This window comes from Mytilus californianus, unplaced genomic scaffold, assembly GCF_021869535.1.
Source record: "Mytilus californianus isolate M0D057914Y unplaced genomic scaffold, xbMytCali1.0.p SCAF_13, whole genome shotgun sequence".
Classification (NCBI taxonomy): domain Eukaryota; kingdom Metazoa; phylum Mollusca; class Bivalvia; order Mytilida; family Mytilidae; genus Mytilus; species Mytilus californianus.
In genome coordinates, this window is record NW_026262615.1 from 6043235 (window position 1) to 6071068 (window position 27834).

The 27834-nt window shown below is 33.1% G+C and overlaps 2 protein-coding genes across 2 annotated transcripts; both read left to right on the top strand.

Annotated features, from left to right (window-relative positions):
* LOC127723060 (tRNA-splicing endonuclease subunit Sen2-like) lies at window positions 1–26874 on the top strand. The gene is made up of 10 exons (XM_052229498.1): window positions 1–82; window positions 2159–2366; window positions 10288–10409; window positions 10834–10952; window positions 11863–12677; window positions 13306–13359; window positions 21775–21913; window positions 24481–24641; window positions 25720–25809; window positions 26750–26874. Exons 2-10 carry the CDS (start codon window positions 2181–2183, stop codon window positions 26813–26815), a joined length of 1752 nt encoding a protein of 583 aa, XP_052085458.1. The 5' UTR covers window positions 1–82; window positions 2159–2180; the 3' UTR covers window positions 26816–26874.
* On the top strand, window positions 13882–16233 carry LOC127723071 (uncharacterized). Its single transcript, XM_052229513.1, has 2 exons — window positions 13882–14663; window positions 15241–16233. Exons 1-2 carry the CDS (start codon window positions 14579–14581, stop codon window positions 15753–15755), a joined length of 600 nt encoding a protein of 199 aa, XP_052085473.1. The 5' UTR covers window positions 13882–14578; the 3' UTR covers window positions 15756–16233.
* Window positions 26875–27834: the final 960 nt, after the last annotated feature.

A 27834-nucleotide genomic window follows, 5' to 3' on the forward strand; every position in this document is an offset into this window, starting at 1 on the left:
TCTACATGTGCAATGAGAAGTTTGGTTTGATGATCATATGGCTAAAGAAAGCGTTCTAAATCATTACAAGCATATCAATCAAGTAATAGACACATATTATTCAATATAATTATGATTATTAGTACATATTACAAACAAATATTGTTTAATAATAAAAGGGGGAGGGGGCTATGTTCATATTTATTCTATGAATTTTATAGGGTTCTATGAATATGATTGCTAAAAAAAATGCTAGGTAAAGAAAACATTTGAAAGAAAATCTGCAATGTTACCTGATGACAAACATGAGGATTGACAATATACAAGACGGTGACCCGATAGTTGTTTCAACAACAAGTGATGAAGAGTTGTTCTTGGTTGTCTTATACCTGCATAATGCCGAACAAAATCCAACTAAAACACCTTCACATAGATCTCTTTTGACATTGAATTAGATTTGACAATGAGAAAAGGGCACACTGTTGCATGTAAATCGACTGGTATTTGACTACACATGGTTGAATAAACTAGATAAAGCCCAGGGTCTTGGTCACGGTGAAACCTACCTACAACATGTACAATAATCCTTTTGCTGGAAAAACGTTCCTGAAAAATATTTCCATACATGTGAACCTCCTAACGGGAGTACAATAATCCCATTTTCAGGGGTCTCCTCCCATCCTCCCGTTGAAGAGAAAAAAATCCTGTGTATGAAATATTTCATGAATGAAAACTTTCAGCCGCCATATCCGGTGTAACTGACATTACCTGAAGTTAAATTTTACCTGTAAATCAAAGAACATGCGTCATTATATGGCTTCACTTGCCAGCTTGGGTGTCAAACATACTGGTAATCAACAATTTTTACCTCAGGCTAACTGCAGTTGTGTAATAAAAACTTTGTGTATTTTAAAATAATTGATATAAATTTTGGGTTACTTCCCTTGTTTTATGCTGTTCAAATTATTTTCCTTTAAATAATGTAAATTGTTAAAAGAATATAAATGAAATATAAATTGAACAAATAATCATAAAAGGATGATAATTAAATGATTTTAAATGTCTTAGGACAAATAAAAAAAATAATAATTTGGAAATTATTAGAGGGTTCTATACTTCTTTTCAAGGCTTAAACTGAAATTTATATAATAAGTATAACCTCTACTGAAATTTTTCATTGTTTCATTTGCATGAAAGAATAATCTATTTGCAAATTATCAAGATAAAAAAAAAATAATCTATTTGCAAATTATCAAGATATAAAAAAATAATCTTTTTGCAGTGAATGTTTTATTAAATAAATATCAAACAAAAATAAAGAAATGAAATTAAAAAATCCCCCCCCCCCCCCCCCCCCCAAAAAAAAAAAGAATGAGAGGTTGAATAAAGAAAAAGAAAATTTAATAGTACAAGGGTACTATAAACATATTACCTTTGGATTGAAAGTTGAAGAAATAACACTTTAAAAGACAATTTAGTACATTACACGGTTACATTTACGACAAAATTTATGTCGATAAAAAACCTCCTGATCTGAGTCCTAATCTCCTGACCAAAAATTCCCAATCTCTTGATCTGAGTTTCACAGTCCATCACATGTATGTATTTCTATGGTCGAAAAGGACCATTTACAAAAATTGTCAGTGCAATAAACATTTTTTCAATGATTAACATGATTAAATTATTGCTTTCACAATGCTCCACAGAAGAATAAAATCATTATCATAATATGAAGTATGTATTTGGTGCTGGTGGATAATTTAAATTGAATGTAGTCTCAGTCATTACAACCACCCCATGGTTATGTCCTTAATCTGGTTGTTCTAGTCATTGTCTGTGTCAAGGCTTTAAGGCGTATCTTAATCCAACTGGGAACTATTTTTTTTTTTTTAAAAGTAGGTCTGGCAAACAGTTGATAGGACTAGCTAAAGTCTTTATACATGCAAGACACAATGTCGGACATGAAAAAAAAAAAATCTGCATCTCTGCTATCCTGTGTATTTTCAATTCACCAGGTAGGGGTTGGTCAAATGAAAGTGTTTCCTTCGATTTTATATTAATTTATCATCTGAACACAAGTTGCAATGTTTTCTGTAGTTTCATGATATAAATGTAAAATATACTGAAAAAAAGACAAAAAATGATTTTACATGCATAGCTACTATTTCTTTCTATTCAGGTGAAGCTTTCTTTTTGTTGGTATGGCATTTTCTAAGCTGGTTAATCCAAAAAAGAAGAAAAGAGTACATGCAGTCAAAGAGTCACCATTTCCTGTTCCTATAGCAACAGAACAGTATGAAAACACATGGTTCTATTATACAGGCTATCTTCATGGCAACCACATAGAAATCAAACATAGTGGAGACATTGACAGACTGTACAAAATGGTAAGATTTTCAATATAAGTTTTACACTTATTGTGTTTTCAAGGTGCTTTACATTGTACAAGATTTGTTTTCCCTGAAAGGTCCCTGAAAGATGGTGATATTCAAATAAGGAGATGTGGTATGATTGCAAATATGACAACTATTCACCAGAGTTCATTTGAAGTGGATATAAGCAATTATTGGCCACTGTGTGAGCCATAAAAATGTCCTGTGAAAAAGTGTCCACCCGGACACTTTTTCTTAGAAAAGGTATATTTAAATGTGTTCGAAGCTGTGAAAAAGTGTCCATTCAATCGAACATAATTTCATGATAAAATACTAATAAATTCTGTCCTGTAAAGGTTGGTTTTCAATTAGTCCAAATAATTATGACTTCTTGAAGTGCTATTTTATTTTTTTGCTTTGACGCCTTACTGCGAAGTAAGTTGTCTAAGCAAAAAAATAAAATAGCCTTTTAGACATCATAATTATTTGGACTAGTTTTCAATAAGAGGACACCTTTTCACAGTAAAAGTTGTCCTTTAAAGGGAGATAATAAAAAAGTCCATGAAATGTTTAAGCTATATTTAATTTTCTATTACCAAAACAAACCAATAAAGAACCAGTTATATTTTGATATAAACAAAATTGGATGGTGTTGAATACCAAAGCATTTTCAATTATCTTAGTTATAAAGATGTTCTACAGGCACATATTCCTGTCACAACCCCTGTTAAAAGTACAAGAAAGGCCAAATGTAGAAAGAACAGTATTTAGGAGTACTATTCATAAATATTACATGATTTTGTAAATTAAAACATTTTGTTTTGTGAAATGAATTACATATATTATTATTCACACAGTTTATATTACATTCTATTAAATGTATTACTGTTTTTATGTGCATAGTCCATGTTTTATATGTATAACTACACATGGTGATGATCACATTTTGTATGAATTCAATACTCCAGTATACATGCCATGTTTAAATAGAGAAAAAAAATTTATGCCAATTTTAAAACTTCAATTTAGATAAAGAACTGAAGCTATGTATACATTTTGTTGGTATTGAGAGTGGACACTTTTTCACATGAAATACTGTCCTTTCTTTGAAGGACACTTTTTCACATCAGTGGACATGATTTCATAGGTAAATATCGTCCGGGCTATATTTCATAATAACATTATGTCCGTGGACACAATTTACTGTGAAAAAGTGTCTGGTGGACATAATTTCATGGCGGACAATATTTAATCCTACAAGTGCACAGCCATCAACTGAGACAAACCCATACCCTATTGACCGCTATTAAAGGCTCCAACATGACAAATGTGAAACAATTCAAATGAGAAAACTTACAGCCTAATTTTTATAATTCATATAAACACTCATTTTCGGGGGGTGTTAATTTTCACTTATTTTGGCGGATAATGAAAATCGCGAAAATAAATTCGGCGAAAATTTATGCATACGTTGGGTAGTTTCAAAGTTAACATGGTTAAAGGATTTTTCGAAGTTAACATGGCTAAAGGATTTTGTAAACAATCTATTTTTCATGTCGGCAGGTCAATAAAAGTATGTTAGTTTTAACAAGATAAATACCAAAGGGCATTGTACATAAATGTATTTTATAAAATGACTGTCAGGTGTGTATACTTTATAAATAAGTGTCAATTAGAATAAGAGTGCAAGGTACTCTTATCAGGTAATTACCCTTATTAATTAGTGTGAAGCCATATAAGAGTTTTAAACATTCATGATAATTTTGTAACCTAATTAGTACATCAAAGGTCTGGTTAATTTCTTAAATAGTCAATCGTAAAATTTACAAGACGTTTGAATACTTGTAACAAATATCTAAATGAGCGGTATTCTAAATTAAATGATTAACTGTATCAGAATCTAATCAATAAATAAGAGGTCATTCCAGCTTTTTAACTGCAACAATTTCAGTATCCACCAAAATATTTAATTTGGATTTAAGAATCCACCAAAATAAAAACCGCCAAAATTTTTCGTATACTTTGTTGCCCCTAAATCGCGAAATTTTACACCCGCGAAAATAACCTGCTATATGGTATCATATGGCTTTTTCAATATCACACCTGTATCAACCTGAGACACCAATATAATCTCAAGAGCTCTGCTCGAGGGATTGTATTGGTTGAGGGTTGATACAGTGAGTGATATTGAAAAAGCCATACCACATACATTTTATCATATACATGTACCACAAGTACAAATGATCTCTCTTAGATGTTTTTCACAAGACATGACATAATACATATTAGGGTTTGATAAAGCTTTTGTAACCCTGACTGATACCGATTACTTGACATCATACAGATTAGGGGTTTGATAAAGCTTTTGTAACCCTGACTGATACCGATTACCTGACATCATACAGATTAGGGTTTTGATAAAGCCTTTGTAACCGTGACTGATACCGATTACGTGACATCATACAGATTAGGGTTTTGATAAAGCCTTTGTAACCATGACTGATACCGATTACGTGACATCATACAGATTAGGGGTTTGATAAAGCTTTTGTAACCCTGACTGATACCGATTACGTGACATCATACAGATTAGGGGTTTGATAAAGCTTTTGTAACCCTGACTGATACCGATTACGTGACATCATACAGATTGGGGGTTTGATAAAGCCTTTGTAACCCTGACTGATACCGATTACGTGACATCATACAGATTAGGGTTTTGATAAAGCCTTTGTAACCGTGACTGATACCGATTACGTGACATCATACAGATAAGGGGTTTGATAAAGCCATTGTAACCATGACTGATACCGATTACGTACTACCATGACTGATACCGATTACGTGACATCATACATATTAGGGGTTTGATAAAGCATTTGTAACTGTGACTGATACCGATTACGTGTCATCATACAGATTAGGGGTTTGATAAAGCCTTTGTAACCATGACTGATACCGATTACGTGACATCATACATATAAGGGGTTTGATAAAGCCTTTGTAACCGTGACTGATACCGATTACGTGACATCATACAGATTAGGGGTTTGATAAAGCCTTTGTAACCGTGACTGATACCGATTACGTGACATCATACATATTAGGGGTTTGATAAAGCCTTTGTAACTGTGACTGATACCGATTACGTGTCATCATACAGATTAGGGGTTTGATAAAGCCTTTGTAACCGTGACTGATACCGATAACATGACATCATACATATTAGGGGTTTGATAAAGCCTTTGTAACCGTGACTGTTACCGATTACGTGACATCATACAGATTAGGGGTTTGATAAAGCCTTTGTAACCATGACTGATACCGATTACGTGACATCATACATATTAGGGGTTTGATAAAGCCTTTGTAACTGTGACTGATACCGATTACGTGTCATCATACAGATTAGGGGTTTGATAAAGCCTTTGTAACCGTGACTGATACCGATTACGTGACATCATACATATTAGGGGTTTGATAAAGCCTTTGTAACTGTGACTGATACCGATTACGTGACATCATACAGATTAGGGGTTTGATAAAGCTTTTGTAACCATGACTGATACCGATTACGTGACATCATACATATAAGGGGTTTGATAAAGCCTTTGCAACCGTGGCTGATATCGATATCATCACAGATGGCTGATACAACACTACTGTCATCAATTGTATTACACATACAATTTACCTGTATTTACTACAAAAGTCATGAAAAGAACACAATTTTAAACATACAATATAAAATTGAAAATGGAAATGGGGAATGTGTCAGAGAGACAACAACCCGCCCAAAGAGCAGAAAACAGCCGATGGCCACTAATGGGTCTGCAACACAGCGAGAAAATCCTGCACCAGTAAGATACCATTGATGACATATAAAAGTTAAAAGTATAGTATGCAAAATAAAGTATATCTTAAAACATAGCATACGTTAGAATGATTAGCAGATAATAGCAACTAAAAAAGCTAAACAAATCAAATAGTCACACAAAAAATAAAAAAGCACAGGCATAAAAATACTATATGCATGCACTGCACTGGCATGAGCTGTTATATGGATCCCATGTCTCTACCAATTTTTTGAATTGGTCAAAAGATGATTCCGTTCGACAATGGTTAGGCAGCTCTTGCCAGATTTGTGCAGCATTATAGCGAAACAATCTTAAACCATACCTGGTAGTTCTGACTCTCGGAGTACAGCTGTTTCCTGTGATCTTAAATTGTGCTGATGAATTTTTATATCAATTAAATCATGAAAATAGCTTGGACTTTTTTTTTAAATTTTTTTAAAAGTTTCTGTTGCAATAGTTTTTATTCTTCTTATTTTTAAAGAAGGTAATTTTGACTTTTCTAGCAGTTTTTCGTATGAACCATCATAATCTTCATAGATGAATCTAAGATCTCTTTCTTGAATTTTTAGCTCACCTGGCCTGAAGGGCCAAGTGAGCTTTTCTCATCACTTGGCGTCCGTCGGTCGTCGTCGTCGTCGTCGTCCGTCGTCGTTAGCTTTTAACAAAAATCTTCTCCTCTGAAACCACTGAGCCAAATTTAACCAAACTTGGCCACAATCATCATTAGGGTAACTAGTTTAAAAAATGTGTCCGATGACCCCGCCAACCAACCAAGATGGCCGCCATGGCTAAAAATAGAACATAGAGGTAAAATGTAGATTTTGGCTTATATCTCTGAAACCAAAGCATTTAGAGTAAATCTGACACAGGGTAAAACTGATTATCAGGTCAAGATCTATCTGCCCTGAAATTTTCAGACAAATCTGACAACCTGTTGTTGGGTTGCTGCCCCTGAATTGGTAATTTTAAGGAAATTTTGCAGTTTTTGGTTATTATCTTGAATATTATTATAGATAGAGATAAACTGTAAACAGCAATAATGTTCAGCAAAGTAAGATCTACAAATAAGTTGTCATGACCAAAATTGTCAGTCGACCCCTTTAGGAGTTATTGCCCTTAATAGTCAATTTTTAACAATTTTTTGTAAATTTTTGTAATCTTTTACAAAAATCTTTTTCTCTGAAACTACTGAGACAAATTTAACCATACTTGTCCATAATCATTATTAGGGTATCTAGTTTAAAAAATTTGTCCGATGACCCCGCCTTCCAACCATCATGGCCGACTTGGTTAAAAAAAGAACATAGGGGTAAAATGTAGTTTTTGGTTTATATCTCTGAAACTAAAGCATTTAGAGCAAATTTGACAGGTGGCAAAAATGTTCATCAGATTTAGATTTATCTGCCCTGAAATTTTCAGACGAATCCGACAACCCGTTGTTGGGTTGCTGCCCCTGAGTTAGTAATTTTACAAAAATTTGCAGTTTTTTGTTATTATCTTATATCATTATAATACATGTAATATCTAATATCTAATACTATTAATTATGATTTTAACCTTATTTTACATGATTTCCAAAGCATCAGTAAATACAGGTGAGCGAAACAGGCTCTTGAGATCCTCTAGTTTCCATTTTAAAAGAATTTTTTTCACTACAGTAGTGCCAAATTACTGGACAATAGTAAAAATTTGAAAGAATGAATGAGTAGTATGGTGTTAATCTACCTAGCCTGTTTAAATATTTGCCCATTTGTTTTAGAATATTTAATTGTCTTGATGCCTTTTACATATTTCAGATATGTGATTGTTAAAGTTAAAGTCAGAATCTATAATTATTCCAAGAAGTTTACAATGTTTCTTCACAAGAAATTTTGTTTCCATTTAAATTGAATGTGAAATTATGTTTATTTGTTTTTTTTTCAATGGCTATAGGTGTAATACCACCATTGATTTCCCCTATTAGTCTTTGTTAAATTTGCACTTTTCAAAAAAATGTGAAGAATTTATTTTTGTTTCAAATAAAGAAATACTTGGAATGAGTAAAGTTTTATCCTGTCCAGTACTATAGACAAAATTTCACATAACATTTCATTGCATATAAGAAAATAACCATCACTGGAAGTTAACCAATCAAATCCACCCCTTATTTTCCTGTGTACAAGCTTTAGTAACCATGTAACCTCAAGTTTCCAAATTTTCTATAGAAACACCAAATAAAAAAATAATGGTGCTTTGAAACACCAAAGATATATGTTTATGACTCAGAAATTTTTTACTGCAATGAAATGTAGGATTAATTTCCTACAACTGTCAAATTCAAGGGAATATTTTTTTCAACCCTTTTTTGTATGTAACTGGATGTGACATACTATGATTTGGTGGTATTACACCTATAGCCTGGAGTTTGTCAGGATTAGCCTTCATTAAATTTATCGAAAACCAGATTATTAGATTTAAACTATCAGTTTCTAAAATTTTAACAACTTTATCTATATCATGATCACTATATGATACAGTGTTATCATCAGCATAATTATAAATGGTGCTATTTTGTACAAAATGAAATATGTCATTTATGAAGACATTGAAAAGAACTGGACCAAAAATTGACCCTTGTGGTACACCTTAAAACATACGATCCCATTCACTGTAAGAACTTCCAATTTTAATACATTGTTTTTCTGCTTTCTAAATAACTTTGTAATAATTTTAGAGAATTTTTTAACAGACTATATTCTTCCAATTTTAGTAGAAGTGAATCGTGAGGTAAACAATCAAATGCTTTAGATAGATCCATCAGAATTGCAACAATAAATTTGTTGTCGTCCAGAGCTTTTTTCCAGTCTTCTATTATTTTGGCAAACAAAACCTGATCTAAATGCTGAAAGAAGATGATAAAATAAGTTTATTTAAAAATTCCCTTAATTGATCATGTACAGCTCTTTTATAAAATTTAACTTGACCAACTGACTAACAAAGTGTATAAATACTTCTAACAATCAGGAGCAATAATTGTTCAAGTAAATTTGTTAATGCTTGACAATGTAAGTAATATGTTTAAAAGTTTATTTGTAGGATTTAAATTTAATTTTAAATGTTTTCAATTTCTCCAATTATTCTTCTACAAAAAGTTACATATCTTTAATATGCCAGTACTTTTTTTACTACCACAGAAATTTCAATTCTCATGTTTTGTGAAGTAAATGATGACTGAATTTTTTTTCTGAATTCACATTTTAATGTGTGGAGCAGGATCTGCTTACCCTTCCGGAGCACCTGAGATCACCCCCAGTTTTTGGTGGGGTTCGTGTTACTTAGTCTTTAGTTTTCTATGTTGTGTCATATATACTATTATTTGTCTGTGTGTCTTTTTATTTTTGGCCATGGCGTTGTCAGTTTGTTTTCGATCTATGAGTTTGACTGTCCCTCTGGTATCTTTCGTTCCTTCTTTTTTAATACCGTTTAATTGACATATAAACTTATCTTAAGAACTGAATTATTAACTCTACTACACACAGATGTTAAATGATTGTGCAAGGCTTTTAAAAATTGTACTCTGGTGGCTTGTAAATGATAGGTACTGGTAGTAATTTTAAAAGTACATGTAACGGACAAATGAGATTTTCATTGTCCATGAAATCATACTTTTATGGATAGTAAGGACAAAGTTCTATTAAAGACAATTAAACACTCCACTTGAACAATGATGTCATGAGTTCTGGAATGAAGAATAGAAGAATGTATGAAAGATATGAATAAATAATTTTAGATGACTAAGGGAGATAACATTACCTTTAAAAATGGTTACTTGAACAAGGAAATAAAATAAAATTAAACAAATATTACACAGGACTATCTAATAAGATAATAAAACGCAGCCACATACTACAATGTATGGTGTTAAAATAAAAAGAAAACAACTAAATGTTGAAAAATTAAATAACCCGGAACCAAAAGTCGGTAATATGAAAATAGTCTATTATCTCCATTTCTGTTAACATGCAATTGATATATGCACTAAAATATATTTTAAAAAATTGTACAAGTTTTGTTCAAAAGTTTTGAACCTTTACTTTAAGGGATTTTTTGGAAAAGGTACTTTATCCAGAAGTAAGCCAGAGTTTAATCAGCGCTTCAAGACAGTGGCCATTCCAAACGGAAAAGGGGAGACAATCAATGCCAGAATTATGAGTAGGAGAAGGTGAGTAAGTCTAAATTATTTGGGAACATCAGTGAAGGATAGAATTGTAGACTTCAGAATTGAAAATTAGAATAGTTTTAGATGTTTGCTATCTCCCATAACTAATATGAACCAAAAATGATCTGCACTCTGCTTTCGGTTGCTGTTCATCATTTGGCTTACTCAGTTCAACTTTTTGACTGTTTGCTTACTGTCTAGTGGCAAAGATTTTATGCGTATTCAGTGTAATGGATAAATAGATATCAAAATCTAACCCATTTATTGAAGTTCCTTATAGTTCCAAAATTGTTGATATTTGCTTAGGAAGGTAGTTATGAATAATTTTGTTATTTTTAAGGAATGAACTTTTGAGTGAATTTGAATAAATTGTCTCCCATGAAGACTCTGTTAACGGAGAAAGCTGATTTCTTATTTCTCTTTTCAGTTATGTTCACAGACTAAACTGGTGCTTAGAACAAATAGAGGGGACATCACCACACCATTTAGAGTATGATAGTTCTGAAGAATTCAAGGAGGACCCAGATTCAGAAATATCTAAGGATGGTATGTAGATATATTTTAGGTGTTATTCTTAACATGCGTAAACCGTTTATCAATTTACTTATGACAGACCATATATATTTTCTTCATTGAGTTTGTACGGCTGAGTGAACTTTCTTTTGATCATGAAATCCTATTTCACTATTTTGTAGTTGCCAGCTTAGAAATTTATTGAAGTCTTATAAACTTGAAATTTTTTATCGATCCAAATTTTTTTTCCTTGTATGTGACCTACCAAATTAGACTTATCACCAGGTTTGTACTTGAATGAGCAACAGGGTGACACATGTGGAGCAGTATCTGCTTACCCTTCTGGAGAACTGAGATCACCCCCAGTTTTTGATAGTGTTTGTGTTGCACAGTCTTTAGTTTTCTATGTTGTGTTTTATCTTAAGTTGTTTGTCTTTTTTGTGTTTTTGCCAATGGCATTGTAAGTTTGTTTTCGACTTATGGGTGTGATTATCCATTTGTATCTCTCGCCTCTTTTTTTTTAACATTACCCTAGCCAGGCCCATACTGAGTCTTTGGTCTGGTTTTGTCTAGGTACTCTGGCTTTGAACTAAATAGAAGTTAACAACTATAGGTCACTGTACAGCCTTCATTAAATTAAGTCCATGTGGTATCGGTTTTGCTCATTGTTGAAGACCATACAGTGACCTATAGTTGTTAACTTCAAAGACATTTGGTCTCTGGTGAAAAGTTGTCTCATTGGCAATCATACCACATATTATTTTTGTCAATCCAAAGAGGACAGCTCACTTTGCAAAAATTTAGAAAGCAAGGTAAACACCAACTGATTGTGGGGAAAGGTTTTATTTCCTTTGCAATAAATGTGGAAACTTTTTTCCCCCTTAAATATTATAGAAATTATTACAATAATTGATAGATCACATCCAACGATGCTTTTTTGCAGGGAATTCTGAATCAAAACTTTCTGTAACAGAAGACAAGGAAAACACTTCAAATCCAAGTATTGATGATGGCAGTAAATTATTTCATTCACAAACAAAACCTTTCAGTGCAATGCCTAAAGACTTATGGGCAGAACCAGCAAGCCAATGGGAAACCAGTAACACAGGAAGTAAAGAGGACTTATGGGAAGAGGATGCTGAATTCTGGGGAGATGAGACTTTATCTGCAACAATACCTGGAATAAACAAAACTCAAAACGTTGAAATACATAAATCTGGTGATATTTGGAATGATGATTCTAAAAAGAACTCTGAATTTATAGACGTTACTGAGGTAAAAGACACTGATTCTTCAAAAAGAACAAACATTTTACCTCAGGTGGAAAAGTCGCAAAATTCTCAGAAAGAATCTAATTTAGAACATGAAAATCATGGAGATATTTATAATTTGGCCAAAGAAACAAATTTTGATCAAAGAGATGCTATTTCATTTGACAATTCTGAAATAGAAATGGACGTTGAAATTGACAGCAAACAAAGTGATTTCCAAATTTCCCAAACAAATATGTTGGATAATGTTATTGAGTTTAAAACTGAAAAATCTAAACTGTCGGATACAGAAAGTTCAGATAGTGATTTAGACTCTCTTTATAAGTCAGATGATACTGAGGGGGATTTATTTATTGTTGATGATTCTGACAGTGAAGCAGAGGTTTGTAAGAGAAGAAAAATATCTAGGAAGAAGAAAAAATGGAGACCTGTTTTGAAAAAGGATCCATTCTTCGTAAAAGAAAATCTTCATTTATCTTTTGAGGAGGTAAAGTTAACAGTATATTAGTTATAGTCCTTGAATTGTTATACATGTAACTTATTTAATGTATTCAATTAATTAAACAAAGATTAAACCACTTTGAAAAAATATAAAAGAATATATAAAAGGGAATGGAGAAAAATTATTTGTACTTGCAATTTTTTTTCCAGAATACATGAAAATCTTTCAGCAATATTTATGGAAATAAGTAATTTTTTGTTTACACATGTCATGCATGTTAGTCCTTTGAAAGAAATGTTTTGAAGATTAATTTGTTATGAATTGTATGCAATACACACCAACCAACATGACCAAAGTACATATTTTTATTGATTTAAATCATCCAAAATTATATTAAAACTCATAGTTTCATATCTATATTATACATGTATGTTCCATAAAAAAAAAACTATTGATGCAAAAAATATCTTATATTAGCTGTATCCTTTTAAATTAAAATTCTTCAGGAAAAATATGTAAAAAGAATTAAAGCACTAATTAATGACCACATTGCTTAAGATTTAATATTAAATTTTGCAATTTCAGCCATTCATAGCTAGATTAATACCATAGAAAAATGTCTTACACCACTTTACAAAATTTCATCAATTTCTTGATTAATTATATATTTCAGGCATTTTTCTTGTCCTATGGTCTTGGTTGTCTGGTAGTAAAAGATGACACAGAAGTAAGTTTGTACTGCAACAGAATCAATTGTATGAAGTATGTAAATGGGACAGCAACCAAACAATTTCATATAATCAGTAAAATTCATTTAGAAATTAGTGTATGTCCTGAAAGTCCTAACTATTTTGCAACATTTTAATTGCCTCAGAGATTGAAAACAAGTTGTTTTGGTTTGTTTATTACAATTTATTACAACAACACAGATTGATTGGCAGAAGGCCTTTCGTTATCAGCATGTGCATCTGCGCTACCATCTGTCACAAATCCTCTCCGCTTTCTAACTTTTTTACACCTTTAATAGAGTTGGTAATGAAACTTGACATAATCATTTACCACTATTAGAAGGTATGTCTGGTATAAGGAAGAAAACCCTTCAGTGAAGGTCAATCAAGGTCAAAAACTTATTTAAAATTTTTCATAGTTACATGTGGAGCAGGATCTGCTTACCATTCCAGAGAACCTTAGTTCACACCAAGGTTTTTGGTGGAGTATGTGTTGCTCAGTCTTTAGTTTTCTATGTTGTTTTTAAAGGCAGTGCTTTAATGCCTTTCTAGTTGCCGGGTTAATCCTTCCTTCCGCGATATCCAACTTATCTACGTGGGGGGTCATTAGACTCCAAGTAGATCCGGAAATGTTGAATTCTCTCCTCTTCTTATTGCGATATAAAATGTTTTTTGTTTCATTTCATTTACATTGGGAAATAGAGAAACGATCATTTTGTTTTGTTAGTTTTAAAAACTTTTGATATATTAGTATTTTGCATTATAAGCAGTCAACCGATTGACAAACTAGAATTATTTGAATTCCGTGTGGAAAGAGCTCGGGTTAATTTCGAGTGTTATCTGCAATCTAGATGTTTATAAATCATTTCAGTCGTTGATATAATAATTAAAGGTCGACTGAACATGAATTATATTATACAATTTAAAGCGCATTTCTGTTTATGCACGTGAACCCGTCTAACGTTATTTTCGCAGTTATATAAAGTAGCAAATTATCGTTCCTTAATAGGTGGCGCCGTGGTAGCGGATCCTGTTCCTCTACTTCCGGTTTCTGCACTGTGCAACTATTTCAGTTATATTTTTAATTAACGATGCCAAGTACTTGTTGTTGTGTACCTGGATGTCATTTAAGAGGAGGACATGCATTTCCAAATGACTTAAAAAGAAGGAAAAGTTGGATCAACGCCATGGCCCATACGCAGATTGGACGAGAACACGATGATATCGTGGAGTCCATCTCAATCAGCTGTTGTTTGCAAGGCACGTTTTACTGAAAAAGACTACGTGCAGGAAACTATTCATGGTAAAACTCTATTTTCTTTGTGAAATATATAGTTATATATGTAATCGCCATGCGAATAAACCAAAGTCTGTTTACAACCGCAATTATCGTTTTAGAATAAAAGGGGGTGGGTAATTCAAGACGTCATAATTTTTTGGATTACGATTCAATATGATCTGTTTGAGATTTTTTGGTGATTGCTACAATTATAATGATTTCTTACAAGAGGTATATCATACTGAGAATTATTTTAGCAGTAATTATGTTAATGTAGTAATGTCTAATGACAGGAATGCATAAGCTATGCCTCATAGACTTTCTTGAAAAATATCAATGACAATGTTAACAGGAACAAAACAATGACATGCTCTCATCTATATTATAGTTATTTAGGTACAAACAATGTACGTTTGTTGCATAAGTCTCTCATTGTTTGTCCTCTGGATTTACATAACATACATTGAATCAGGCAAACATAGTTTTATCCAGATTGTAATGAATAAATCTAGTTAATATTTCGCCAGGTAGTACAGAGTATACATTGCTAATGGAAGTTCATTTAATTATAAAAAAACTAATGTTTTATAACCTTTTTCAGGGCGCAAACCCACCATACAGAGACTTAAGTCTACTGCAATTCCCAGCCTATTTTCCTGGACCAAGCAAGAGACTGAATCGTCCGCAAAAAGAAAAATCAGGGCAGTTTCCTGTGAAAACAAAAGAACTAAACTTGATGAAGATTGTAGTAGAAATCTAGAGGAAAGTTTTGATTGTAAAGTTGGTTTTCCTGAAGAAGTCATTCATACTGCAGAAAGGATTTATGACTGTCCACCACCAACTGCCGAGCTAATGTTGAGCTTCACAGATGGAATTACGCAAACACCATCAATGCCTATGTTTTCAGCAGAGAATTTGGAAATGAAGACACGTGACACAGCCATGCATTTTTATACCGGTTTAGAGTTGTATACTAAATTTTTATTTGTTTTGACCACACTTGGTCCAGCAGCACATTGTTTGAGATACATATATTTTCAAATTGATAGGGTGTCAGTTGAAAATCAGTTTTTTTATGACTTTGATGAAATTGAGGCATCATACAACCAACTTTGAACTGTCTAGATTCTAGATTGAATCTAGTGTTAAGAATATTGTGTATACATGGATTGTTTTTATGTCTAAACAGTGGTGTGAGGCTAACACTTGGCCATCTTGTGGTTTAGTCAGGTATTTTTCACCATCCAACTTCAAATTAAAGTTTCCTACGACTTGGATTATTATTGACAGCACAGAATATCCCGTGATAAAACCTAAAGTTCCTAGAGCTCAGGCAACCTTTTCATCAAATAAAAACAGAAACACTGAAAATTCTTGAATGTTCGACACCTGGTGGTTTAGTAAACTATGTCTCTATGTCACATAGAGCGAATTATTGGACTTGGCAAAACATACAAAATTCTAATAAATCCTATGAATGGAACTGAAACAAAACTTTCATCTGAAATAACATTTAGTTGTTTTATGTTGTGTAATTTTAGAACTTGTATATATATTGTGCCAAAGGATGCATAAATAAAAGTGACGCAATGAATTTTGTTATGATATATATATATTCACAATTACATGCACATGTAAATTGTAATGCATATAAAAATAAGGAGATGTGGTATGATATTCAGTGAGTTTATCAAACTAAAGTGCATAAGAAATGGGTTTAAGCAGTTACAGGTGTTACTGTCACCGTACAATCTCCAACAATGAGAAAAACTCGTACCCTGTAAAAAATTTCAGAGATCTTACAACTAAGTTTTGTTGTCTCACCTTGACTTTGGTGAATTTTTTATATCTGTTGATGTAAATATAAAAAAGAAGATGTGGTATGATTGCCAATGAGACAACTCTCCACACATGCACAAGAGACCAAATGACACAGAAATTAACAGCTAAAGGTCACAGTACGGCCTTCAACAATGAGCAAAGCCCATACCGCACAGTCAGCTATAAAAGGCCCAGAAATGACAATGTAAAACAATTCAAACAAGAAAACTAACGGCCTATTTTATGTAAAAAAATGAACAAATATAACAAATATGCAACACATAAACAAACGACAACCACTGAATTACACTTTTATAGGCTCCTGACTTGGGACAGGCACATACATGTACATACAGAATGTGGCGGGCTTAAACATGTTAGCGGGATCTTAACCCTCCCCCTAACCTGGGACAGTGGTGTAACAGTACAATATAAGAAAGAACTATAAAAATCAGTTGAAAGAGGCTAAACTCATCAGATGGATAAATACAAATACAAGTGGACGTGGTCGGGTAGTTGTACATCCAAACAACAAAAAGACACTAAGTACAAATCTGAGAGTACTCGCAGTTACTGACAGCTAGTTCAAAGCCACTAACAACTGATAAAAAAATCTTGCATCTAAGACTAAATTATCAATCCGTAAGCTCCCTTTAGAATTTTATAAATTTTAGATTTTACATTTCTGAGTTATGGGGTTTTATTCATTAAAAAAGGGGGGATTTTCCAGTTTTTGGACAACAACTCAAAAATGCTTTAAGCAGTTCACATGAAACTTTGGTGAATTATTTATAGCTATTGATGTAATCTCCCTATTGATTTTCATAAATTTCAAATATGACATTGAGAAGAAATTGAACTGGCAACAGATTTATTAAGTATTGCACAACAGCACAGTGTATTGCACAACAGCAAGAAATCTTTAATTGAATATAAATTCAATTCATATAACCGATTTCAAGTTCATTGACTACATTTATTCAGAAACTATAATATGTCAAATATTTAATTACAATCCAAATTCAGACCTGTATCAAGCTTGAATATTGTGTCCATTTTTGCCCCAGCTGTTCAGGGTAGTACCTCTGCGGGTGTATCCAGCTGCGCTCAGCGAATCAGTTTATTTCTTAATTAAGAACTCCTTTTTATACGACCGCAAAAAAATTTTTGTGGTCGTATATTGGTATGACGTCGTCGTCGTCCGGCGTCATCGTCCGAAGACACATTAGTTTTCGCACTCTAACTTTAGGTTTAAGTGAATGGATCTCAATGAAATTTTAAAATAAGGTTCAATACCACAAAAGGAAAGTGGGGATTGATTTTGGGGGTTATGGTACCAACAGTTAAGGAATTAGGGGCCAAAAAGGGGCCAAAAATAAGCATTTTTGTAACTTCCAGACATAACTTGTGTGTAAGTGTATGGATCTCTCTGACATTGTACCACAAGGTTCCATATCACAAAGGGAATGCTGGGATTGATTTTTGGGGGTAATTGCCTCCAAATTTTAGGAATTAGGGGCCAAAAAGGGGCAAAAAACAAGCATTTTTCTAGTTTCATGACAATAACTTGTGTGCAAGTCTATGGATCTCTCTGACATTGTATCACAAGGTTCCATATCACAAAGGGAATGCTGGGATTGAATTTGGGGGTAATTTCCTCCAAATTTTAGGAATTAGGGGCCAAAAAGGGGCAAAAAACAAGCATTTTTCTAGTTTCATGGCAATAACTTGTGTGTAAGTGTATGGATCTTTATGAAATTGTACTACAAGGTTCCATATCACAAAGGGAAAGCTGGAATTGAGTTTGGGGGTAATTGCCCAAAAAGTTTAGGAATAAGGGGCCAAAAATAAGCATTTTTCTAGTTTCCAGACAATAACTTGTGTTCAAGTGTATGGATCTCTCTGAAATTGTACTGCAAGGTACCATACCACAAAGGGAATGCTGGGATTGATTTTGGGGGTAATTGCCTCCAAATTTTAGGAATTAGGAGCCAAAAAGGGGCAAAAAACAAGCATTTTTCTAGTTTCATGACAATAACTTGTGTGTAAGTCTATGGATCTCTCTGACATTGTATCACATGGTTCCATATCACAAAGGGAATGCTGGGATTGAATTTGGGGGTAATTGCCTCCAAATTTTAGGAATTAGGGGCCATAAAGGGGCAAAAAACAAGCATTTTTCTAGTTTCATGGCAATAACTTGTGTGTAAGCGTATGGATCTTTATGAAATTGTACTACAAGGTTCCATATCACAAAGGGAAAGCTGGGTTTGAGTTTGGGGGTAATTGCCCTAAACGTTTAGGAATTTGGGACCAAAAAGGGGCCAAAAACAAGCATTTTTCTAGTTTCCAGACAATAACATGTGTTCAAGTGTATGGATCTCTCTGAAATTGTACTGCAAGGTACCATACCACAAAGGGAAGGCTGGGATTGAGTTTTGGGGTGATGAATCATAAGGGGGTTCAAAAAATTGGGGGTGGGGGATTCTTTTTCCTTTTTTTTCTTTAAAATTTTCCATTTTAAATTGGTTATTTCTGATTTATATATAAAAGCAAATAATAATGATATGGTTTGAATAGGTAAATTAAATTTTTTTAAGTATCTTAGACCACTTTCATTCTGTGTCAGAAACCTATGCTGTGTCAAATATTTAATTACAATCCAAATTCAGTGCTGAATCAAGCTTGAATGTTGTGTTCATACTTGCCCCAACTGTTCAGGGTTCGACCTCTGCGGTCGTATCAAGCTGCGCCCCAGGGGAGCATTTTATTTCATTCATAAATTACTTTATGCTTGGAAATATAATTTTGCTTGGAGTTGAAAGAGTTGACATGTTGCAATGTACATTTACTCTACATAGTTCTATGGTACCAAATCAAAAGTTTATATAAAGAAAGAAGTCAAAGGTTTCCCATCATAGTTTAGTTACATACATTTTTTTTGTACCTGAGGTCGTTGAATATAGATCATTATATAAATAAGGAGATGTGTTATGATTGCCAATGAAAAAACTAAGGATTTTTGTCGAGCCTGCGACTTTTGTCGCAGAAAGCTCGACATAGGGATAGTGATCCGGCGGCGGCGGCGTTAGCTAACTTCTTAAAAGCTTTATATCTTAGAAGGTGGAAGGTCTGGATGCTTCATACTTTGTATATGGATGCCTCATGTTACGAAGTTTCCGTCAGTCACATGTCCAATGTCCTTGACCTCATTTTCATGGTTCAGTGACTACTTGAAAAAAAAGTTAAGATTTTTTGTAATGTTAGATTCTCTCTTATTATAAGTAATAGGATAACTATATTTGGTATGTGCGTACCTTGCAAGGTCCTCATGCCCGTCAGACAGTTTTCACTTGACCTCTACCTCATTTCATGGATCAGTGAACAAGGTTAAGTTTTGGTGGTCAAGTCCATATCTCAGATACTATAAGCAATAGGTCTAGTATATTCGGTGTATGGAAGGACTGTAAGGTGTACATGTCCAACTGGCAGGTGTCATCTGACCTTGACCTCATTTTCATGGTTCAGTGGTTATAGTTAAGTTTTTGTGTTTAAGTCTGTTTTTCTTATACTGTATGCCATAGGTCTACTATATTTGGTGTATGGAATGATTGTAAGGTGTACATGTCTAGCGGGCAGGTGTCATCTGACCTTGACCTCATTTTCATGGTTCAGTGGTCAAAGTTAAGTTTTTGAGTTTTGGTCTTTTTTTCTAATACTATATGCAATAGTTCAACTATATTTGGTATGTGCGTACCTTGCAAGGTCCTCATGTCCGTCACACAGTTTTCACTTGACCTCGACCTCATTTCATGGATCAGTGAACAGGGTTAAGTTTTGGTGGTCAAGTCCATATCTTAGATACTATAAGCAATAGGTCTAGTATATTCGGTGTATGGAAGGACTGTAAGGTGTATATGTCCAACTGGCAGGTGTCATCTGACCTTGACCTCATTTTCATGGTTCAGTGGTTATAGTTAAGTTTATGTGTTTTAGTCTGTTTTTCTTATACTGTATGCCATAGGTCTACTATATTTGGTGTATGGAATGATTGTAAGGTGTACATGTCTAGCGGGCAGGTGTCATCTGACCTTGACCTCATTTTCATGGTTCAGTGGTCAAAGTTAAGTTTTTGAGTTTTGGTCTTTTTTTCTAATACTATATGCAATAGGTCATCTATATTTGGTGTATGGAAATATTTTATGATGTACCTGTCAGTCTTGCAGGTTTTATTTGACCTTGACCTCATTTTCAAGGTTCATTGCTCAGTGTTAAGTTTTTGTGTTTTGGTCTGTTTTTCTAATACTATAAGCAAAAGGTCAACTATATTTGTTGTATGGAAGGATTGCAAGCTGTAGTACATGTCTGCCTGGCATTGTTCATCTGACCTTGACCTCATTTTCTTGGTTCATTGGTCAATGTTTAGTTTTCTTGGTTAAGTCTGTATCTTAGAAACTATAAACAATAGGTCAACTATATTTAGTGTATTGAATGATTGTCAGGTGTACATGTATTTCTTGTTTGGTTTATATGACCTTGACCTCATTTTCTTGGATCATGTTAAGTGTATGTGATAGTTGTAGTAAAGCTTTATATTTAGGACTATCAACATAATATCAATGATTAGTAAAGAAGGCGAGACATTTCAGCGTGTGCACTCTTGTCTTATCCAAGGAATAGATTACCTTAGCCGTATTTGGCACAAATTTTTGGAATTTTGGGTCCTCAATGCTCTTCAACTTTGTACTTGTTTGGCTTTGTTACTACATTGTGTATTTTGATCTGAACGTCACTGATGAGTCTTATGTAGACGAAACACACGTCTGGCGTATTAAATTATAATCCTGGTACCTTTGATAACTAATTTGACTATAAACATAGATAAAAAAGGTACAAACTGGACATAATGCACTAGTTCATAAACAAGTGAGAACAATCGCCTTCATATAGTGCTCAGAATATGACATTCATAAAACTTATTCAATATCATTAGAGAACTCTAAATCTTAAATACTGAAAGCCACCTCTGATAAGTACACTGTTTTATGCAAGATAATGATATAACTGGACTTAAAATACACACAACCTGTAATTAACTGCCTTTACAGCGCTTTCGTGCTTTGATTTGTATACTGTTGTTAGTCTTTTGAAAAGGCCCTTATTTTTTTTGCCATGGCGTTGTCACAATTTAAAAGCATGAGGAAACAAATCAACTAAATAATGCATGAAGATACAAATTGCAACCTTCCTCAGACTAGAAATTATTGAGGTTAGATGTTAGCAATATTACCTTGTTATACTTATTGTGTTTCAGAGAACTCCAGATTTAACAGAGATGTGGCAGACTTTCAGCAGTAAACAACAAACTTTCATTCCTAATTATATAGCGTATCATTATTATAGGAGTAAAGGATGGGTACCTAAAACAGGACTCAAATTCGGTTCAGATTTCAGTAAGTTTTGTTTACTCTTTTGAGGAAAGAAATTTTTTACAATACATCTTTTAACTTGATTTGATATTGTTAAAATGTCTTCCATACATGAATAAGACAGCAACTTAGAAATTAAACGAAAATGAAGGTCAGCATACAATCTTTAATGATGAACATGTTTCAATAACAAACCAATAGACCACTTTCGAGTTATGTCCTTCACTGGAAAAAAGTCATCAATTATGCGCGCCTTTATGCCGTCATTTACCAGATAGAGGGGATCGCCTGTATCACTGCATTATTAACATTCATCAAGGGTCTTTGTGTTCTTCATTGTGCAGTATAAACTAGAAATAAAGTTTGTTCCGTAGGTACTTAATCATAATTCCCTAATGACAGCAGTGCTGATTATCAATTATAAGAATTTAATTTGCCGAACAATTAGTGCAATATAGCATCATATTTCTCCAACTACTCGCTCAACATGGGAACGGGAGTGACGATGCCCCTAAATGCACGAATGATGTTCATTAAAACCAAAGTTTTTGATGGAAATGCATTGAACTCGAAAGTTGTTTATTTCTTATTGCCATAATTCAAGACTTAAGTTGTAAATGAAAACGAAAAAAGAGTCAACTAAAGATCTATCATCATAGTTGATGTACAAAAGATATGTTGATAAGTGACAACCACTGATGATGTACCTGACAGGCAGACATCAATATCAGCCAGATTAAAATGAGTTTTGTAAGTACTCAACCCTTTCCTTTTATCACATTCACGATGAGTAAAATAACAAAAAGTATGACCTAATTTCAGTTGAGAAAAAAATTCTTATTGTGATATTTGTATAACTGCATACTGCCACTGTTTACATACTTGACAGAGGAATGTCTGAAATTTAGAATATAGGAAAATTTTACTGCAGTTCAGTGTTTCTGTTGTTCCGTTTTTTTGATTTTTTGTTTTTTTTTTCCTCTTAAGCTGATGTGTTTCCCTCAGTTTCGGTTTGTGACCCGGATTTGTTTCAGTTAAATCGATTTATGACTATTGAACAGCGGTATCCTTACTATATTGCCTTTATTTACTGATTTGTTCATGATTATGTAAAAAGGAAGGAGTAGGTTCTATAAAGCCCCTATTTCTAGCTAAAATATAAAATAAGATTTTATTGACCAATATCACAATGAATCATAGCTAAAGCAATGACTAGATAGGATATAGGTCTTTTTGATGAAAATTTACACATTAGTGCTTTTTTGATGACGCCACAAATAGAACACATTTAGATTTTCCACTAAAAATCAATGAAAACAAGTCAATTACCATTAATTTTTTGGACTGGAAACACAGAGCGCATAAGTTGACAAAAAAATAATGAATATCTAGTTTGTTGAAGGCTATGCACTATGTTTCCTACGCCTAAATTTGGTTGAAATTCAGAGGATTTGGTCAAATGTCACAAAATCTCTACTTTTGGACTATTTTGAATGTAGATATCAACGTGTTGTTAGAAAATCTTGACAGAAACAGATCATTTTCTCTTACTTAATAAGTGAATTTTCGTCTACATGGAATATTTTTTCTCTTGAGACAATGACCTTGATAATTGGGTTCAAATATGGCCGTAACCAAACTTACTCCTATCTCTAATCAAGAATCAAGTCATTGTTATTTATTTCACTTTTAACTTTTATTTGATAAAAAATACTGACAGGGCATTTAACAGTCATGGTTTTATTTAAAGTGATTCATTTTTATATCTGTATGATTACACAGTGCAGGAACTGTTCACTGTTTTCTTCACTCTTGAAGGAGAGCAGCAAGACTATATACTTTTGGTGATTGCAACTAAATATAAAAATAAGAAGATGTGGTATAATTTCCAATGAGACAACTCTTCATCAGAGACCAATGACATAAAAGTAAACAACTATAGGTCACAGTACAGCCTTCATTAATGAGCAACCCAAGTCTTTATGCATGTTGTATCATCCTCCATGTCATGCATGTGATTCAAATCTATTATAGTTCTTACAAAGAATTATTGTTTCAGTGAAGCACTGAATACATGAAGTTAATTAATCCTGTGTATTTTGTTTCTTGTCTTTTGACAATGTTTTACTTTTTCTGACATCAAAGTTGTTGCTTTGATCTGTCTCATATTGCTGTTGTGTAGTTGCTCTGTGATGTGCTGGCATCAGTCACACAACCACCTTGTAAAACATGACAAGGCATTGTTGCTTCCTTTATTCTTGTAAGGGTTGTAATTTTAGTTCTGATAGCCTTTTCCTGATGTTTCCTGCTTCTCCATATCTGTAGTTCTATATATGTAGGAGTACCACCAGTATCTTCTATATATGTAGGAGTACCACCAGTATCTTCTATATATGTAGGAGTACCATCAGTACACCTTATCAAAATATCAAAAAGGGGGATAAATTTAATATCATTTAAATCGTACTGTAATACTATTGTCATGTTTGATGATACAAACAATCAGGGCAAATCTTTTTTTTTGGTATGAAGTAATATCAGATATGACACAAGGAAAAGTTAGTTTTCATCATGAAGCATATCTTTTTCAGTAATATACAAAGAAGGACCAGCTTTTTATCATGGTAGTTACTCAGTGATAGTTAAGATGGTGTTGGAAGATTCTTTAGAGGAAGACCCTAAATACCACACTAGAGACCTGACATGGACTAATCTGGCAGGACTTAACAGACTTACTGAACAAGTAGCTAAGGTATGTAGTCCTTTAATACCACACTAGAGACCTGACATGGACTAATCTGGCAGGACTTAACAGACTTACTGAACAAGTAGCTAAGGTATGTAGTCCTTTAATACCACACTAGAGACCTGACATGGACTAATCTGGCAGGACTTAACAGACTTACTGAACAAGTAGCTAAGGTATGTAGTCCTTTAATACCACACTAGAGACCTGACATGGACTAATCTGGCATCACTTACCAGACTTACTGAACAAATTGCTAAAGTAAGTAGCCCTTATATACCTAGGGGACACATTACATGAACCCAATCATGCAGGGCAAAACAGACTTAATGAACAAGTAGCTAAAGTAAGTAGCCCTCTGTTATCACAATAGAAACATTATATGGACCAGTTCAGTAGGACTCAATAATATGACTGAACAAATGGTTAAGGTTGATAGGCCTTTAGTACCACAGACGAGACCTTATGTGGACCAATCAGACAGGACTCAATAGACTTACTGAACAAAGAAGTTAAATAATTATTGAAACATCGTTTTTTTAATACCCCAGGGAAAGGCAACAAAGGTATTATTATTACACAAAAGCATATAGTTTTGTTCTTGTTTGTAGGTATGTAAATTGGAAAATGTTGTTAGTTGTTACAGACCCCTTAACACAGATTTAAGGTTTAAGAATTACAATGTACGCATGTCCCATAATTTATAAAAAAATATAGGAAAATAGCAAAATTTTCGGTTTCTGCATAATTACTCCAGTATGCCTCCTCCAAATTTGAAACTGAAAATGTTGTTTGAGACCACTGAACACAGATATAGTTCAAGTTTGTCCTATGCCATTTTTTTCTTTCCAGTGTTATGCCTATTGATAAGTGACAAGACCTTTAGCAGGCCTGCATAGAATAGTCTTAAAATTCAAAATGTTGTAAGTGACCACAAAAGGCAGATTTATATTTAGCTTGAATGATTTACTCTTTTGTTTTTTGAGGATTATGCTTGATAAACAGGAAAATAGCTATTTTTTGTTTTTTTCCGCAGAATAATTAAGCAAGCCTTCTCATTTGTATATTTATCTTTGTTCAACAGGAAGTCTTGATATGTCATGTGATTAGACCTAACAGTTTAACAGAAGAAGATCTATTGTCACCTAAATGTATCCCACAATTCAAAGTTAAGGTTTGTACTGATATTGATAATGACATGAAAATTAAATATTGTGTTTATAAGTTATTTAGATATGTAGAGAATACAAATTCAAAATGTAATTGAAAACAAATTCAAGGAATTATTTCTTACTAACAGAAAGAAATTATTATAAGATGAAGACTTAATTTTAAAGTTGGAAAAGTCTCAATACCCTTTATTTTATTGAAAAGACATTGAGAGGTCAAGAAAAGTTCTTTAATGTAAGACAAGTATCTATACTGTATGTGAAAAAAGGGAAGGAGAAAAAAATCATAAGTCAAAGAAACAGACAACGCTATGCTTAAAGATGAATAGGCAAACAATCATCCTCAAAATGCTAAAAAGAAACTGTTGATTAAATTGAATCTTAACAAAAAACATGAATGATTCAGGTGCTTGTGAAGAGTTATGAGCGGGTTAGTACTAACAGGAGCAACACGACAGGTGTTTGTTGGTCCTTTTTCTGTTTTAGCCAGTGTGTTGTCAGTTTATTTTCTTAATTCCACTAATGACACCTACATGTTAAATAGTATACTTCTTCATATTTCGATTTTATAGATGCAGATATTGTCTGATATTTATATTGTATCTGCAGTTTGTACATTTTTCGTCACATAACAATACAGCAACTTCACATTTTCAGGTCATTCTGCATCATTATCAATTAAATGAATGCAAGGTCATTCACACAAGGAACAACAATCACAACACTCTGAACGCGTAAAATTAGTGTAATTTCATATTTTTAAAAGTAAATCGTTTATACAATTTGCCAATAAAAGGAATAATGCTATTTAATTTCTTGATACTGAATTCATCATCTGAAATATGAGCTTGCCCTAGCTAAATAATGTTGCTGATAATGTCAAAATCAAAAACAAAAATGCCATTATTCTATATGTACAGTAAAAATACTATATTTGTTTCATAGGAAATGGTATTATCAAGATGGGTGTCATCACAGGAAAGAGAGAAACATTCTGAAGAAATACCTTGACCAGAAAACATTTATCAACATTTCATTTATTCTGAGATAATAAATTTTTAGTAAACAAACATTGTATGGTAAATTTCTTTCAAAGTCAAAGGTAGAAAGGGCTTTTTTAATTGATTTTTTTTGTTATTATGGTCCAGCCACTAAGTGGTCGGGGCAATATAATGTCCCCTCATCTGTCATCCGTCATTCTGAACGAACACTTTTATACAGACTTTTTTTTCTAAACGCCTTCACATATTGAGCTGAATTCTAGTATGTGAGTCTACTATGATCAGTTACAGATCGAGTTTAGGTTTTGGTTCTGCTCCGCTGGTTTTTGCTGAAATACAGGCTTTGAACTTTGAAAATTTTGTGAAAATAACAGTTATACAGACTTTTATTCTCAAATATCCACTCCAAAAAAAATGGCTTCAAGTTTATTTTGCTAGCAGGGCCATTTGTGTTGTTTTGACACATCTAGTTAACTATGAAATCTAGTAGTCCAAATGCTTTTAATCTGGTCATTTGATCACTGTTACATGTTTTTATCATTTGGCTCCATTATCTGTCACCATTTGTGTAGGTCTATAAACTTTTAAAAATAAATCTTTCACGAAATTTATCAGCAGTGATAATTACTGTTCCATACTTAGGTCTGATGTTCCTAATGGAAAACCAACATGACAAATCTTTTCAAAAAGTCAGCCCTCATAACAGATAATGAGCTAATAGTTGGTTTACAATTGTATCATACGTAGTTCCAGAACATTTATGTGAATTGCAATGGTTGATATACTTTTCACTCAGCTATTACAATTTACTGAAAAATAGAGCTTATCCTTGGTAGATTTTTCACTTATTATTAGTATACAATGGTATGATGATTTTGTTTGTTTGATATTCCCTGGCCTTCTTACATGAAAGTGATAGTTTTCTGGTCACTTGTTGCCTTCCATGTGGAAATTGTGTTGATGTTTTGTATTTTATTGTGAAACAATTAATTCGATACAGATAACACATTAACAAACAAAAAATAGTTA

What these genes read in the sequence shown, in the direction of transcription:
- LOC127723060 (XM_052229498.1), top strand. Translation starts at nt 2,181, where the DNA reads ATGGCATTTTCTAAGCTGGTTAATCCAAAAAAGAAGAAAAGAGTACAT. An exon ending in AGAATTATGAGTAGGAGAAG is followed by an intron (nt 10,410 to 10,833) that starts GTGAGTAAGTCT and finishes TTCTCTTTTCAG; the next exon opens with TTATGTTCACAGACTAAACT. An exon ending in TTCATTTATCTTTTGAGGAG is followed by an intron (nt 12,678 to 13,305) that starts GTAAAGTTAACA and finishes TATATATTTCAG; the next exon opens with GCATTTTTCTTGTCCTATGG.
- LOC127723071 (XM_052229513.1), top strand. Translation starts at nt 14,579, where the DNA reads ATGATATCGTGGAGTCCATCTCAATCAGCTGTTGTTTGCAAGGCACGT. An exon ending in CGTGCAGGAAACTATTCATG is followed by an intron (nt 14,664 to 15,240) that starts GTAAAACTCTAT and finishes AACCTTTTTCAG; the next exon opens with GGCGCAAACCCACCATACAG.